This window comes from Cebus imitator, unplaced genomic scaffold (assembly GCF_001604975.1).
Source record: "Cebus imitator isolate Cc_AM_T3 unplaced genomic scaffold, Cebus_imitator-1.0 Scaffold95, whole genome shotgun sequence".
In the NCBI taxonomy this organism is placed as follows: Eukaryota; Metazoa; Chordata; class Mammalia; order Primates; family Cebidae; genus Cebus; species Cebus imitator.
Genome location: NW_016107410.1, coordinates 5,304,041 through 5,322,141, shown reverse-complemented (window position 1 = coordinate 5,322,141; position 18,101 = coordinate 5,304,041). Strand labels below are relative to the sequence as shown.

At 42.6% G+C, this 18,101-nt stretch overlaps 1 protein-coding gene across 7 annotated transcripts in view; it reads right to left on the bottom strand.

Annotated features, from left to right (window-relative positions):
• The window catches only part of MGAT5 (alpha-1,6-mannosylglycoprotein 6-beta-N-acetylglucosaminyltransferase), a 331,838-nt gene that overhangs the window by 173,325 nt on the left and 140,412 nt on the right, over positions 1-18,101 (bottom strand). For all 7 annotated transcript variants that reach the window (XM_017536083.2, XM_017536081.2, XM_037741149.1 and 4 more), the window contains one exon: positions 14,370-14,534. In XM_017536083.2, the coding sequence (XP_017391572.1) occupies positions 14,370-14,534 (165 nt within the window). The remainder of the gene's footprint in view (positions 1-14,369; positions 14,535-18,101) is intronic.

The window sequence follows — 18,101 nt, the reverse complement described above, 5'->3', positions numbered from 1 at the left end:
GGACTGGATTTGGCCCATGGGCCACAATTTGTTGACCCCTGACAGGCTATGTGAATGTAGCCCACTAGAACAGTATGGCAGCTAAAAGTTCCAGCGCTAGAATTGCTGAGATAAATCTGGAGAACCATCCACAAAGAATTTTGGAAAGCTGCAATCTCCCATTTGGGGGAAATGTTAGAACATCTACATCTTTTCCACTTATAAAAGCTCATGAATCTCTGGCTCTGAAAGAGGAAAAACAAAGATTAGGTGATTTGCTGAAGATCTCAGCATCAGTTCTGTCAGCAGTGGACCTAATCCCAGCCTCCTAAACCCTGACCCTACATTTCTTCTCTAGGACTCACAGTCCCTAGCCTGGAATTCCTCAATCTGTGGCCATTTTACATTCTCAACTCTAATTGCTACCAATCACAAATTTCTGAGACAGCCTAGTGCAGTGATGTATCCTTGCATCACACAGAGAGAACCCAGTAGCCAGGAGAAGCTGTATCGTTCTCCTGTTAAGAACAGGACCTAGTTTAGGTCAAGCCTCATAAATACCAAGAAGACCAATGACAACTTCATGATGGGATTCTGAAGCCTCAAAGCCACACACCCACGTTCTCCAAACTGAGAAGATTTTCTGTAAAAAACAGATACTACATTCCTCAACAATGGCTTTAAGTGTGAATAGAGACAAGCACATACAGACAAGAAGTTGACCGCTGTAAAACTCCACACCCACTTCATGATTGAAACTCCAAACCCTACCCCAAATGTGTGATCCTTCTGTTAAATCCTGATTTTATTTAACTCTTTCTGCAATGGATGACTAGAGCCTGCTCCTGCTTTGGTGCCTCTAACATAATTTTTGAGGCTCCTTCATTTTGGTTAAAAACTTGTAGAACAAAGGCACATAAAGACCCTTTGAAAACCATCTGCCGAAACCATATTTTGTTAGTTATAGCAACAGCCAGTATTTACTGAGCACTTACCATGTGCCAGCCCTCCGCAAACACTTTCTTAGGTGGTCCCATGAGCTAGTTTCTGCTGTACAGATGAGAGAACTGAGACTTAACCTCTCTAAAAGACTTCACCACAGTGGCACCACCGCGGAACTCAGACTTGAACCCCAGCAGCCTGAATCTACACTGCACACTTACGTCTCATCATATGTTGAACCACTCAATTAACACATCCAGACCTTCCTGTGGTTCCAACACTACTCTCTTGAAAGTCCAGTCTGAGCCTAGCAGAAACATAAATGACAGATGATACAGTAAATGGTCTTTTTGTTTTTTAATTTTGGTTTTAATAGGCCTCCTTCTGTATTAGGATTAAAAGGGCCCAAAAGTGGTTCTTAAACATACCCAGGAAGAATGAGCCCCAGGCTGTTGTGCAGACAGATCCTTCCAGCAGCTAGCTGGAGAGCCCCAGGCCTCTCTCACTGAGTAATATGGGTCTCTGCTCAGTCTCTCTTCCTTGGAGAGGCTTTTTTTGACAAGCCCCAAACCTGAAACAGCACCCGCTTCCTTTGCGAATTCCTTACTCTGCTTTGCTACTCATCAAGCATTTTCCACCACTAGATATGTTTACGTTTTTGTTTACTTCCTGCCTTCACTGCTGAAGTATAACCTCCAGAAGGAAAAGACTTGGGTTTGCTCATCACTATCTCCAGTGCCTGGACAGTGCCTGGCACAGAACAGGCACTTACCACATCTGTTAGTAAAGAATCAAATCAGTCAGTCTCTGGGTAGTAGAACTACAGCTGCTTTGTATTTTCATCTTTTTGTTTAGCTTTAATTTCCAGACTTTCAGCAGGGTATCCCTCCTTGTACTACAAAAGCACTGTTTGTCACGTCTTTTCTCTTGAAAACACAGCACTATTATTCAGTTACATACATAAACTCAAAGGTAGAGATGATAGCTGCACGGTCACTGGTAGCCTGGAGGCATGAAAACCCATGCTAATTTAATCCCCAGGCACCTGGTTTGCCAGCTCCGTACACCCAAGCCTGGCATGCTACACACTCCTGGCCAACTCAGGAGCTTTCCTAGCCAACTCAGTTGCTACTAATGGCCTTCTGCCCTCAGGGAGCAACCATCCTCCCCATGTGGCATAGCGACGGGCTAAAAGCCACTCTCTTAATCCTCACTGCATTCCTGGGTGGTACAGGGAAGGTAGTTTATCTTCATCACCATGTCACTGGTGTCTGACAGAGGCCAGAAGCAAAAGGAGGAAACCTGAACTCATAACTGTCTCTAGGATACACCCGTCTGCCTCCCCAGAGTTAAGATTCTGTGAACCACTGATGAGACATAACTGGCACTTCTGCCAAGAGGTTCGCTGTGTTTCAACCTCAGATACCATCGGATACAGCTTTTACTAATCTTCTCTTTGCCTCGACCCAACTTCGCCATGAAAAACAGTCTTAAATATTTACTTTGTTCTTCTGCAAATCTTGCTATAACTTGTACTGTTCACATTAACCACACTTAATGAAAGCAATTATCGAGAAGGTTCTATTAACATAGAGTTTAGACAGGTTAATGACTGTCTTCCCTTGAGAACTGAGCCCTCCCGCACAGGAATTCCCTTCCCTATTTCGGAGTGGGAAGGTAGAGTAAAGGGTCAGGCAGTTTCTGGATCTGCTCAAGTTTGCTGTGACAAGTAGCACAGGAACCACAGGACTTGTGCCTTGTGACAGGAGAAAATTCCTTCTGTGCCAATTCCTGTAGCAAATTGCTATCCCTACTGGCGACGGCTATAGAGTTTGAAGGTCATTTCCAAGGCCAGAAGGTCAAGCAAAGCCAATAGGTTCTCTTGGACTAGGGTGAAAGCAGTTACAAGTTGAGGCTCAAAAAAGATACGAGCACAGCCAATGGTCTCAGTCATTCTCCTCCAGTAGACAGTGAACTCAACATTCCCAAAAGGGGCCCTGGTTTCTTCCCCAGCAGCATTTCCACTGCCTGACACAGACCTGGCATCACATAGTCAGTGTAGGCTGGATAAAAGATACATCAGTGTTTGTTACGTTACGTTCGTGACCACTCCTTTCTAACAGGGTATTCATCACAGAGGGCAAGGTCAGTAGGCAGGTCACAGGGAGAAGATGTTGGACCAGGATCTCAATATGCATCATCTCATTGCATCCTCACATGAGGACAGTGTTGGTGTCACTATCACCACTGCACAGAGCACACATCAGAAGCTCAGCAATCATAAGTTTAATAAAATGCCAACAGCACGTATGCAAGTGGATCCAGAGTTCTACTCAAAAATATCTGATGCCAAAGGCCAGATCCAGGCTGTGACTGCCAAGTAGCTTCCGGACAGCCCCTTCACAGGGTCTGGTTTTCTGTATAAAATGCAGCATTGGGAATGGGTAGTTTACATGCCCATCAAGCACTGACCATCTGCTACATGCCTGGCCCAAGAGTCAAAACCTGAGTTGGACACTTAAGAAGCGTATGAACCAACAGCCAAAACTTACTGAGCTCTTATTTTTGTGCAGCACCTTGAGTGTGTTCCATGTGTTAACTCATACTACCAGCAACAACACTATGGCACAGGTTCTTAACCTCGTTTTATAAATGAGGAAACTGACTGGCTTTATCCAGAGTCCCACAGTTCTATGGCTCCTGTTTAATCAAGTCCCCCCAGTGGGGGAAAACATTAGCACAAGTCCTTCACTGGGTGTCCACTTGTCTCTGGTTCAGGAGCATCTCTAGCTGCACCAAGGTAAAGAGAAAGTTTCCACAGTAAACGTTGACTAGAAAAGCTCTCCAACATGAAACTTTAGGACAGCTTAAAACCAGCGAAGAGTGAACTGCCCAACACTGACAATGCAAATCAAAATGCAGTTTATAATGCTCTGTCAATCCCAGATATGTTGTCCTCAGCTGGCTCTGTCCACGCCATGGGTCCTCTGCTTGACATAAGCGGATTTGGGGTTTGTGATCCCACATGTGAGACTTGCTGAATGTTCACGCGTAAAAGAGGGACGGAAAAAGGAGGCTGTGAGATGAAGAGTATTTCTGCTGTCCTGAACTGCGGGGCAGCTCAGCCCTTCACAGTCACATTCCTAATTGAATCCCTCTTTCTGTCCTTTCTAAACCCAAAGAATTTCAAAACATCTTCACCCCACACTGCTTTCTTTCTTCTTTTTCTGGGATATAAGCGAGAAGGGAAAAACAAAAACTAGCAACTGATTTTTATTTAGGCTGCCTAATTTTAGAAGCTGTGGATATGCAAAGCCAAAAGCACAGCTTAAAGGAAAATCTCTCAAAATGCCAGAAATCTTCAAACCTACAAAACCTTTTCAAAAACATGGAGTCAGATACCTCTCTCCCATGTCTCACCAAATCAGCTTTATTCCAAATATTTTTCTAAATTTTAAAATCTCAGGCTCTACAATGAGTTCGTTGAAATACATGTTAGTGAAAACAGGTAAAGAATGAAACAGCACAGACAAGGGACTATGTGAGAAAGCATATGCTATGCTGTGGCTGTGGAATGTCTATTGAATCAATACCATATGTAAGCTGATATCACAACTGTATACACATACCTCATTAAGCCAAATTAAGCTAGTAGGATCTGTCACCTTCTGATTAAAACAAACAAGTCTAATTTCAGTGTGTCCTATCACCAATACAAAGAACAACTCTGAGCAGAGGCACTTTTAAGGTCCCCCGGACAGCCCTGCAGCGTATGTTACTGAGTTCCCCCATCAAGTGGCTGGGGAGGAACAGTATTCCCAAGACGGATATATATAGTCTCACTTTCTGCAATGAAACAAGCCATGTCATATTCCTTGAAGGGTCAGTAATTAGTCCAATAGAATTAGAAGTTCTGGGTCCCTGTTTCTTTTCTGCAAGAACTATCCATTCAGAACAACCTCTCGGGTAGGGGAGATGGCCTGAATTTTTTTAATCCTACTTACATTTTTATAATTAGCCACCAAAATACACAAAATAAATTCTTATTATGGAATCTCAGTTTTCAAAAAGGGAAGTGAAGCAAAACTTTTCTGGTCTTAATGTAACAGTAAATTTACTAGGTGCTTCTGGGAATTCCAAAAGGATTCAGGGACTGTCAAAGCAAACAAGTGGCAGAAATGGTGATCTGGAAGTGAAAGCATGGCCGTCAGTGTCATGACAAAGGTTCTGGGACACAGTGGCTGACCAGCAGGAGCATGTTCAGGAGAGAGAGGAGTGCACTCAGCAAGGACACTTACTGATAAAACCTGCAATTTGCCACACTCCAAGCTTAGCATTGAATTGAAAAGAAAAATATAAAACCATGCCCACACCTTTGAGGAGCTTAGAGACTGGCTACAGAAACAAGAAAAGAGTGGAAAAGTCCAAGGACATACATGGTAGGAGTACAAGGCAATACACCACAAACCTCTGGGATGTGAGGGGCATCAAGCAACTCTTAGGGAGACAGAGCTTCACATGAGACTTGGAAAAGATGATAAAGAAGGGTCAGTCAGAGCAACAGAAGCATGCCAGGCTGTGGACAAAAACATGTAAGTGTGTAAGAGCATGAATAAACTGCATGCAGGGGTTTGGGCTTGTTCCAAGTGGGGCGGAAGCACATTTGGCCACAGTAGGGCTTAAAATGGTTGCAGAAAGTTAGCAATCCTGAAGTTTTGTCCTCCAAACCCTCAAGGAGAGAAAACCTTTAGTCAGGTTTAGGCTGGCTCCAGAAAGCCAAACCATGACATGACCAGGGTCTCTAGTAGCCATATGCATTTTATCTGCTTATCTGGGATCTCTTCAGGAACCTGCTCCCAAAGATACCAAAAGAATAGCTTCTGACAAGTATCCCATACCTAAGAGTAAACAGCTCAAGTACTTGAAGATGGTTCCCATGTCTGAATTTCTCACCAGCATCCTACGAACCTTCAAATGACATGAACCCCAAGTTTCCTTTTGGTTTAATATAAGCTAGGTTTTTGGCCTCTCGCAACCAAATTGACAAAACATGAATCTGATGATGAGCCAAATATTGGAAACAGAGGCAGAAAAAGGTCAGTTTGGGAACTGCAATTTAAAGTGTTCCAGTGAAATACTATATAAAAAATTATGTTCTAATCTATAAAGCACTGTACAAATATTATTAATTTCACTACCAGTGGTGATATCCAAATAGTCAATCACTATAGTGTTCCATTTTTACGTCAAGATTCCAAATACATAACTTTTAAACTGTAATTAACAAATGCTCGTACAGTACCAACTTTAGGCCAGGCATGTTTCTAAGCACATTACCAGTCTCACCTAATCCTCCTGATAGGGTTTGGTTCAGTGTCACTACCCAAATCTTATCTCAAATTTTAATTCCATGTCAAAGGAGGGACCTGGTAGGAGGTAAATGAATTATGGGGGCAGTTTCCCCCATGCTGTTCTCATAGTATTGAGTTCTCAGGAGAGCAGATGATTTTAAAGTGTGGCACTTCCTTGCTCTCCCCCTCGCTCTCTCCTGTTGCCATGTTAAGAAGTGCCTTCCTTCCCCTTCCACTATGATTTAAGTTTCCTGAGGCCTCCCCAGCCATGTGGAGCTGTGAATCAGTTAAATCTCCTTTGTTTATAAGTTACCCGGTCTTAGGTAGTATCTGTATAGCAGTGTGAAAACGGACTAATATACCTCCTAAAAATACTGTGAAATGGGCACTCCTATTATTTCCCCCGTTTTACAAATGTGGAAACTCAGCCAGAGAAGGTTAAGAAACTTAACCCAAAGTCACACTGCTATAAAGTGGTGGAACCAGGATTTGAATCAGGCCAGTCTGGTTCCACAGATGCTGCTTTTCATTGTCCCTCGTCCCCTCAACACTAGCATCAAAGTTTCAACTGCCTTTAAACCAATATTCTGAAACAAATGGCTTGCAGCTACAGTCCTCACAAAACCTTATCTCTCTGCTGGTTTTTCCCTCAATAAGGAGTCACCAGTTATCCTTTAAGCTACACCCTTGGAAATCATTATGACAGCTTCTCCCTTGCCCTTTCCCATGGTCTGTCTGGGTCCTCATCATGCCAGCTTCACCCTAATGTGGGTCTCAAATTCTCCTTCTCCAAGGGCCTTATGAGCATGTCTAATTCAGGGCATTCTCGTGCTAACTGGAGACTAACTGAAGTCTCTCTCACATAGCTTTTGATTGGACCCCTTCATATGCATCTCACCCCACATGGCCGCTAATTATTTTCTGGAAATACAGACCTCACCTATTCATCCTCCTACTTTAAACCTCTCATCAGCTGCCACCGCCCAGGGAACAAAATAGAAACTCCTTCATTTAACACTGAAAATGCTTCACAAACCCCAGTGAACTCTCTAGTCTCATTTTTTAAATTATTGCTCCAAATATGCTGTGAAGGGTACTTTCTGATGCAAAGTAGATCTTTGGGGACCTATCTTGTTTTCTTTGACTTATTTAATTTACTTTCTCATATCTTGATAATTATATACTTTGCTTAAAATAAAATAGAATTTCTTCTAAAACATTCTGCAATTTAAATCCATTCTCTAAGACTACTTTAAAGCATTGTTATTCTGAATTAGTGGCCCTTTCATGAGAAGAAATAATTACATTCTATAGAAGCAGAACTAAAATGCACATTGCCAAAAACATACCATGGGGCAGGAAAGGAGTTCCTTAAAGTCAGGATCCTAGAACAGTCTTCTGGGAGTTTCTAAACTCCCTTTCCTTGGAGGCCTCAAAGACCAGTGGCAAAGCTAAATGAGGTGGAGATTGGGGGTGTCTGTGAACAGCCTTGCTAGGAAAAGGGAAAGGAACTTTAGGTCTCAGCTGGCCAATCAGGAAACTTCAGTGTCTCAGGCATCTTTCAGCACTAACCACAGGTGAAAATATCCACTGGCACCAGATTCTAACAATATCTCATAGATCAGAATTTCACAAACCTGCCACAATTGACATTTGGGGCTGGATACTTCTATTGGGGGTGGTGTTTTATATATTACAGAGGATCCTTTGCAGCATCTCTGGTCTCCATCTATTAGAACTAAATAGGCTGGCTGCAGATGCTCATGCCTGTAATCCCAGCACTTTGGGAGGCCAGGGCAGGAGGATCATTTGAGCCGAGGAGCCCAACCAGCCTGGGCAACATAGCAAGACCCCATTCTCTACAAAAAAAAAAAAAGAAAATAGAATTAGCTGGGCATGATGGCCCACTGCCTATAGTCCCAGCTACTCAGAAGGTTAAGGCAGGGTAGGGAGGGGACTGCCTGAGCACAGGAGGTCGAGCCTGCAGAGAGCTGTGATCGTGGCACTTCATTCTGGCCTGAGTGACAGAGTGAGACTCTGTCTCAAAAAAAGAAAAAATAATAATAAATAAATGAATAGCACATCTTCAATTGTGACAACCAAAATGTCTCCTGACATTGCCATGTGTTCCCTGGGGGCAAAATCACCCTCAACTGTTAATCACTGCTATAGATACATAGCCTCGAAGATCAGCATCACTTCTGAACTATATTTTTCTTCTTCTAAATAAAAATCAAAATATCCTTGACCACACAGTGAAAACCGTATCAACAAAGACAAGCATTTTTCTGTAAAGACACCGAAAGAATAGCTTCTGACAAGTGTCCACATATTTATTGTTACCACTGCAAATTACAAAACAGAAAGTGACAGGCAGAGAGACAGATCATATTTGCTTCTTTCTCAAATTAATAGGAAAGCACCCTGCAATCTCATCTCTCTCCCATCTCTCAGTGGCAACTGGGAGCCCACTGACATGCCAATATCTGACCCTGGGAAAGCCATCTGCTGAGCCACTGCCTAGGGGTGGAGCTGGGACACTTCAGGTGCTACTTCAAAAACTGTTAACACGGGTACACACACAAGGAAAGAACACAGGAACAACTTAATTTCAAGGTCCATTAGCAGCACAAAGGGGAGAAAATTGCAGCTCCAAATGCAAGCCCTGGAACTCAGCAGGGACAGTTTTCATTTTCAACTTTCAAATGGTAATAATAATAATAATAATGGTTGCTGTTTTTAAAAACAGTTTCCAAATTCAAATACATTGCACTTCAACCCCAAATACTACAAAGTGTTGAATGTTGCTACCGACCTTGGAAAAAATGCAGGGTTGCCGGAAGTTCAATTTGGATTAAATACCAGAAAACAGTCACTTGAGTTATACCTGTACCTTTGATTTTGTGATTCTGCTTCCCAAGTGACCTTGCAATTGTTAAGTCATCACAACACTAAGTGGATGCTATCATTATGGTTTTGGCTTTTAGGGAACAGTCAACACTGGCCAGTTATTCAGCTGACGTTGAATAACAACTCGTTATTGAGAGTATAAACAAATGTGTACACACACTACCCATAGAGAGCTGCACAATGTTCTTGTCCTTTAAAATATCACAATCTAGAATTGTAACTATCACATCCTGAGAAGGCTCCACATCCTAGAACCATCAATGGGAAGTTCAGTCTTGACTAACAAAAAAGGTAGTCCCACTTCTTAGGTGGTGTCTGCTAAGGTCTGTGAACCTGGGAAATTAAATACCAAGTCCTACTTCCAGGCAAATCACCCCAAATGTAAATGGAGAAGAAGAACTGTAAGAAGACACTCCTCCAGGTGGTGAAACCAAATGCTGTTCTCTCCAGTAGAATCCAATCCATGTGAGCAATATTTACTGAATTATCTTCAACAGGTAAGGTTACAATCAAGACATTTTGGGCAGAACAAAGATAAATCAGACACTGTCTCAGTCCTTAGAAGGCAAGCATTTTCATTATCAAATATGTACACTTTTTACCTTTCCCCACTTCAGGTACATGGCAAAAAAACCACAGATCAATCGTATTCACTCCACTTCCTCATTTAAGATCACAAAACTAGAGAAAAACAGAATGGGCCTTTCTAAAATTCAAAGCATCATTCTAAAAGGAGAGAATTTTGATGAAGGCCTTTCAAGTCCTTTCAGAAAGTAAATATAAAGAAATTAATTTACTGTGTGATTGGTGGAAGGGTGGGGATTTTAAATATCTGCTTTTTCATTCCATTGAGTCCCCTTTATCTTTAATAAGACAAGCAGCTCAAAAAACCAGTTCAATCTGATTTCTTGATTTTAATAAAGTTCATTTCCACCTAAATTTCTCTAGGAGCACATTTACTTTCACATTAAAAAAAAACCCCTGGTGATAAATTTGCAAAGATAAGCCATACTGGATAAAAGCCACAAAGAACACAGCTAGAAAGAGAAAATAAGGGGACACACACACACACACACACACACACACACATACACACAGAGCTATCCCTTTAGAGAAAATAAATTTAGGGATTCCTTCTTCAATTGCTATGGTACCCAGTTTAGAGACAGTTTATAACCAACAAGAAGGCATATCAGCAAGCAATAAGATATAACAATAAGCAATCAGAAACATCAGTGAGCAGTAAGATACCAGAGTTAGTAGTAAAGACACACCAGGGAGAACATTTCTGAGCAATTACCACATGTCTCCATTCAAGAAGGGAGAGAGAAAAACTTCACTCAGCGAGGACTGGAACCCCATAAAACTGAACTCTCACAGCTCAGGAGCCATTCCTGAGTTGACAGAGGGGTGTGAGGACAACAGCAGGGCCATGAATCAGAGAGGGGACAGAAAAGCAAGGAAGGGCTGCTCATAAATGAGAACTGTTCATTTAAGTCCCTGTCCTTCTTTCTGGTACCCTACGTTACAGACATGGCAAATCATTTTTAATAACTATGTGGTTGAGTGACAAGATATGAAGGACCCTCCACCTTCTGGGGGAAATGAAGAGGGATGCCCAGCATGTCTATATCAACTCTGGCCAAGACAATGTCTATGAAAGGGGTGCCTCTGCATGTGCATGTGTGTGCGTGCGCGCACGCGCGCGCGCGCACACACACACACACACACACACACACACACACGAACCAGCTTTTACAAATGTCAGCTTAAGAGGAGACCCATAAGACAGAGCAATTTCTGATGGGACAGATGATTAAATCTAGGAAACTGGCAGCTCTCTTCTAGGTACCTTTAAGAAAATAGTAGTGCCTTTTTGCAGACACATGCCTTTATAATCTACAAATGGAAGGAAAGATGGAGCTAACACTCAGAATCTTCCCTCTACATAGCACTAGCAGATCTTAAGTTGAGCTCAGGGGACTCCAGCACTAATGGTTACCGTCTCCCAAGTACCTAAACTCAATAAAACCTTTGAAAACACATCTCAGAGACGCTAAGATTAAGTAAAATCATGTACCTTGGAGGCTCAGAAAGAGGAACTTGTATTTATTGGATGGCTGCTAAATGTCAGTTTCCTCTCCTTCCCTGCGTCCAAACTTTTTTCTGAGTCACCCCTTCTTTACAGCAACCATGGTCTGTGTCATTTTATGCATGTGTATTCTTTTCCTAATTGCCCAGTAAAAATCATGATGGTATGGACTGTGTCCCACACATACCTGAAAGACGCAAAGTCACGCGAATGAAGTTCATCATTAAATGCGTAACTCTAGATTTGCTCCCATTGCCCAAAAAGGAAAAAATAAAAATAAAAACACAACACTCTGGTTCTTTAAATATTAAAAACAGAGCACTGTAGGGAGAAGATCCCATAAGTGCCAAGGCAGGAGCCAGAAGCCTCAGCCTATTTCCATATAAATAATGAAGAAGAAAGTAACTAGAAATATAATCATAGTAATTAGTTATTCATATGTGATCTTATTTATAGGTGATCTTAGTTATTCATAGGTGATCCTAATTCTTTTACTAATGCCTCTCAGGTCGGAAGTGTGAACCTGGGGTGACACTGTTTTTATCTGACCCCAAGGCAAGACGCTTTAAGCCCTCTGTCATGCCTGTGGAAGGGCTGCTGGAGGGCACCTCGGCTGTGCAGCAGCACCAGCGCTGGGAAAGCGCCCACTGTTTAGCCATCTTGGGAAGGAGGCATCTAAGATGGCCCAGAGGTCTCCTTCCTCCGGGGAATTAGGAGAAAACTCCACTCCTCCGAGCTCTTGCGGTAGGCCTGACGGCTGTCAGGTATCCCCACAGACATCCGGGGGTTAAATGTCTCTGTGTGATGCTGTGCTTCAGTGGTCACGTTCCATGTCCACTCTCATGATCTGCTTCTGCACCTGGTTCGTTTTTTCTTAGAAGAGATAATCAGTAAAAGTAATATGAATCTTAATGTCTTTGTTATTTCCTAACAAGTGTGGAAAAAGTGCTGGCCCATTATGCTCCTTACCTCATCTCGGCTACCTGAAAGTCTTAAACCCTTACCTATATGACATGTGATGTACTTGACCCTCTCACCTACCACCAAGGCCACGCCCTATCTACCCTGACCCCAGCTTTGCACCATGCCCTACCTACCCTGACCCCAGCTTTGTACTCAATAAAAGTCAGAGCGTTCAGGCACTCAGGACCACTGCTAGACTCCGCGCTTTGGTTGGCAGTGGACTCCCGGGCCCAAACTCTCTTTTGCCTATCTCTGTGTCTTGTGTCTTTTATTTCTACAATTTCTCATCTCCATACCAGCAGAGAGGGGCTCACAGAACCCTGTAGGGCTGGACCCTACAGAGCACCAGTGGCACATTTAAAGGAGTCCCACTCAGAACCACAGGCTTAGAGAACATGCTCAAGAGATATCTGTTAAGCTGTAAACTAGCTCAATACATATGGTTGGTATATTTCCAAATTTTGTTTGAAAGAAGTAGTCACTAAGTCCTTGCCACTTCCTTCTTCGAGGTGTACCCACTACCCTGTGCTCTGCAGCTTAAAGTCCAGGTAGCAAAGTCCCTGTGAGCCTTGCAGCAAACAGGACAGCCAGAGGTAGCAAGATCCCATGCTAGGGGAAAGAATGACAGCAGATGTGTTTATAGGGGCCCACAAGCCACAGGACCTCAGAGGCAGTGGGGAGCAGCAAAGTTAAAGGCAGAACACTCCATCCCACCTCCAGAAATATGACACAGAACACTGATGAAACCAGATAGGGCCTTTCCAGTAGCATTTTCTACTGGGTACAGGGGTGGCAAGCAGAGACTGAAGAGGCATGGTTCCATTTATTAATAAGCAGCTAAACACAGTGGGAGGTTCTCTTGTCTAATTACAGAAGCTGTTGAAAACTGCAAGGAAGACAGGATTTATGGCCTAGATGACACTGCCTCCGTGTTGTAATTAAAAGTTATTTTTAATACCTTTGTTTGGTTAGATACTTTGAATTATTAAAAATATTTGGCAATTTGAAATTTGCTAAAGGACAAAGAACATTAAAAAAGGTAACAACAACCAGCTTGCATAATGTAAAACAATTAAATGTTTTGACACTGGGAAGTAGGAAAGGAAAAGAAACTCTCCTACTTTAGTGTGTGAACTTTTAGAAGAGGGAAAGACAAAGAAATAAGTTTAAAAGTATATGAAACAAGATTTATTTTAAAGCAGAAACTGATGTCAAAAGTCACCTAGCTACTTACTTTATGCACTAACCAGAGATTGGCTACCACTCACCAAAAGTAGAGACAGCTTGTTCACAACCATTCACCCAAAGCACTGAATCCTAACCTTCAGGGTCTTCACTTTGTCCTGGGTCCCCAGGAAATAGAGCAGTCACCCTAACAAGAGTAGTCCTGGCTCAAGCACATAGACCCAGGGGCTGACCTCAGAGCAGTGTGATAGTGGGGGAGCTGGTGGGGGGTGGGGGTTCTAACATGAGAGGAAGGCAACAACATGCTATGTATAATTTGGGTGTTGTGTTGTTTTTCATCAGTTTTCCTGGTCTCATTCAATGTTCCAGTTTCCAGAAGGGGCCAAACAAAATGCATCCCAGTGGGAATGACATGTGGTATACATGAGTGGCTACAGAATCTCCCCAGGATTACACAGGAGCCATTTATCACCTAAAGGCCATTTCCAGAATTTCTATTTCTTCATATACACGTAGGAGGCATTTTCTCCAGTGGTGGCTCTTCTTTAACAACAGGGAGGAGAGAAGCTATTATATGTAACAGACTTTCAAAATTGTCTGATGGGAGTATGGAGGAGGAAGGAACTCTAAAAGGCATGAGCTTCTCAGATAACCTCTGTATTTCATTTAATCTAGGCTATGAATCTTCTCATTAGAAGTGAATTCCAGGAGTCCATTAAGAGAAAATGTGTCACAGACACCACCAAATATTACACATCACAAAACTATAAAAAGCATTTTAACATCTGCTGTTAAATAATAAATTGAAACATCTTTACCATGGCCATGCCAAGTTTATAGAATTTATATTGTGTGGGTTCCAGTAAGAACCACTGCACTCTTTTATTCTCTTCGTGGTCCAAAGCAGGGTGTGACTCCATATGAGAGCGGAGAATTGCTATTCTTACCTGCCACATTAATTTTCTCAAGTGCAACCAAGCTGGGAACAGCTGTGGTGGAGTTGGTTGAGTTTGTTCCGGTGCCATTGACAACAAGATTATCCACCTTTGACTCCAACTTGCCGATGCGCTGCAAAATGTTATCTAATAACACAGCAAGAGTTTTCTTCAGATCTGTAAAAGAAAGTGCAGACAATTTTAAAATTCTATGGCCTCTGCATATCTGTCTGGCTGCTCTCTCTTTATCATGGAGAACAAAACTTCTCAAATGTTTCTGAAGTAGTACAAAAGATATGTCAAACTACATCTGGGAGATGACAAGGGCCATCTTCAATTGGCCCAGATCCTACTAAATACATCAGTTTGTTGCAGAATACAAGTCTGGCAATAAGTGACATGGTGTAACTATTTCCAGCTACTTGGTCAATAGGGAAAACACTTTGTTAGTTAGCATCCTACTATAGCACTACATTAAATTCCTCCTCCTTACAGCACCAGTTTCTCACACAAAGCATGACACCCCAAGGGTATAGCAAGATCCCAAAGTGGCCTCTGGATCAAGTTCATTGTTATTTTTCTTGTTGTATACTCTAGCATGTCCAGGTTTTTTTTAAAGTGTTTATTTCTGTTAGTTACATACATTAACACTTCATAAAAGCTACAGCTCCAGGTTTCCAGGTCTGCTGGGTAACCCAGAGTTAACTATAATCAGATTTAGGAAATATTTAAAATAAATATTAGTCATTCATTTGCTCACAAATATTTATTAAACTACTCCTATGTGCCAGATATTATTCTAGATGCTGGGATGTTCTCTCACAGTTCTTACATTTAAGAGTTGGTTCCCTTTCTCACACATCTGACTACACATTAGAGTGGTGCATTTCCCTCTGGATAAATAACAGGAACTCCTTCATCCCTATGGATGCATTTACTGTTTGTAGACAAGATATTCAAAGAAAAAAAGACAAACTTAGACCCTCTCCTCTAAAATTTCATAATCATAGAAAGATATACTGACTTGTACATGTCAGAAAAGCAGGTGGGCGACTGCATAACCATCCATGGAAATAGAATCCAAACCCATTTCTGAATTGGGAGTGGGCCAGGGGAAAAGGGCACAGTGTGGGTAGCAGGACTGAGAAAAGCCCTGAGTTAAGACAAATGGAAAGCTGCCACCTTCCATTCTCCTAAAAACAGAGCAAACTTGTCCCTGAGCAGATGCTGTAATCTGGCCATGAAATAAACACACACGGTCCAGTCAGCAGCCCAGATCACAGCCAGCGAAGCTCGGCCAAGGTGCCCCAGCCTGTCCCATTTTGCCAGGTGAACCAGAAGCAGATGCTGGTGCTGTGCTTCTTGTATAGCTGCAGAATTTGAGCCAAAGAACTCTTTTGTTTATCAATTACCCAGGCTCAGGTATTTCTTCATAGCAATGCAAAATGGACACCTGTTTTATCTTCACATCCACCCCCTGTGGTAGGTGTGACTCCATTTTACAGATAAGAAAACTGAGGTTCACAGATATGAAATAATGAGCTAATAGATCAGAATGAGGGCTTGCCTCAGGACAGCCTAATTCCCCAATGCCTCAATGGTACCAATCAGAAGTCAAGGATCTGGGTAGAAAAAAGAAACCAAGGATGAAGTTCAGAGTTTTTCATCCCTAACACAGTGGTTAAAAGCCTGACTTTGGAGCCGGAATCTCTAGGTTTCAGTAATAGCCCTGCACCCGTTTCCTTATCTGTAAAAGAGTGACATGAACAATGCTTCAGCTTTGGGGTTGTCAAGAGGACTTAATGAGTTAATATTTATAAAATGTTTTGAAAACCAGCTGGCACACAATAAGAACTGCATAACTGCCTTTTAAATATATAAGTAAAATAAAACCTTTCACTGGAAAATGTTCTCATCCTGCCCAAAGAAATCTCTCCTCAGGTGATGCAAAGCTTTATTGCTTTATCCATGGGGTCAAGAGAGCACTCTCCTCTGGGGTCTGCAGTCCCACGGTCAGCATGACTCAGTCTGTCACAGGCACATCATCAGTTGGCATAGACAGCGGGAGTCAGTCACCTGTTCTGTAACTGAGTCTAATTCATCAACTGGCTCTCCAGAGTTCTGAAGAGTGCCAGAGGCCAGCCACGCAGAAGGGGGCAACCGTGCCAGTGAGAAGTGGCAATGTTCGGTATAAAGAAATATTCCTCAGATATAAAAGATCAATCTCCCCCGTTTACAGCCTCTTTGCCTAGAGCCTGTGTCACCAGCCAACTAGAATCTGAATAGAATCTAGAATAGCATTTAACCATCACCGGTAATGTAGCTGGCCAAGCACAGAAGCCCTGGCCCTCTAGTGTAACTTAACTCAGGATTTCTCAACCTCCTAATTCTTTGTTGTAATAACTGTCCTTGCATTGTAGGATGTTTAGCAGCATCCCTGGTCTCTACTCCCTAAATGACTGCAGCAATTCTCCAGATGTGACAATCAAAAATGTCTCCACACATTGCCAAATATCCTGTGGAGGGACAAAGCTGCCCTGATTTGAGAACCAGTGAATTCAATTAGGTGCATTCTCTCAACCCTGCATTCCCCATTGCCTCTCTGTGGAGACATCGAGAGAGAACTGTGACAGGGGGGTTATAGGACAGGAAATGTAAAAGTGAGAAAGGCCCACTGAATGAATTTGCATCACGTGTGACTTCCATTTACTGGAGGGACTGCTACAAACACAATGGAAAGGTGCAGGGAGGGAAGTCTGACTTCCTCCCTGTGGGAGAGCTAACAGAACATGAGCCAATGCTGATGGGCTCTCAAGAGACTACTGGACATAGTCCTCAATCCATGGTTACTGGTGACAGTCATTAGTGGACCACACTCTAGGTAGGATACAAAATTGTCATACTTACAATTAAGAAGATATTCTCCCTCAGTTCAAATTACAGTGGCCAGTAAATATGATCTCTTGTTGACCTCATCTGCCAAAGATTGACCTTCTGTGACTGTGGGACATGGAGTGAATAAGGGGATTCATGATGAAGAGGAGGCATCATCATCTTGGCAACCCCAATATTACCTTCTCCACTTATTGAACCCTTTTTATATGCCAGGCAGTGTGCTGAGCACTTTTCATGAACTAATTCATTTGATCCTACCAAGACAATCTGAGAAGCATGTGATCATCCCTCTGCCTGTCTCACAAATGAATAAATCACAGCACAGAAAGGCTAAATAATTTACCAGAAGTGATTACAGACCCAGGACTCAAACCCAGTCTTGTTCCAGAGCCGAAGGCTCTTAGCCACCATGCTTCACTGCCTCTTAAGAACTATAACAGACCTGCCCACCAGCAAGCATCTCTGATCTGCTCCTCCTGAATCTACTTGTTAGGGAATAACCTCTGGGATTTTGCCATCTGTTTGTGGGAAAACATATACGCACCACTCTTAAGACGCACTCATGTCCCTGTCCTGGTGTCTACCTGACACAGTATCACTAAACATCTACCAGTTGATACTGGAGACTACCAAACACATCAAGTGATCCAAGATTTTTTTAAAAATTAAGAATCCTTCTAGATCTTCTGCCTTAAAATGAAGATGTAATATAAGGCTACTAAAAACCTTAAATACTCCAGGCACTTTACCTGGGTAGGCATGTTTTCTCTCTCAATATGAAAGAAAAGGCCGGGCGCAGTGGCTCACGCCTGTAACCCCAGCTACTCAGGAGGCTGAGGCAGGAGAATT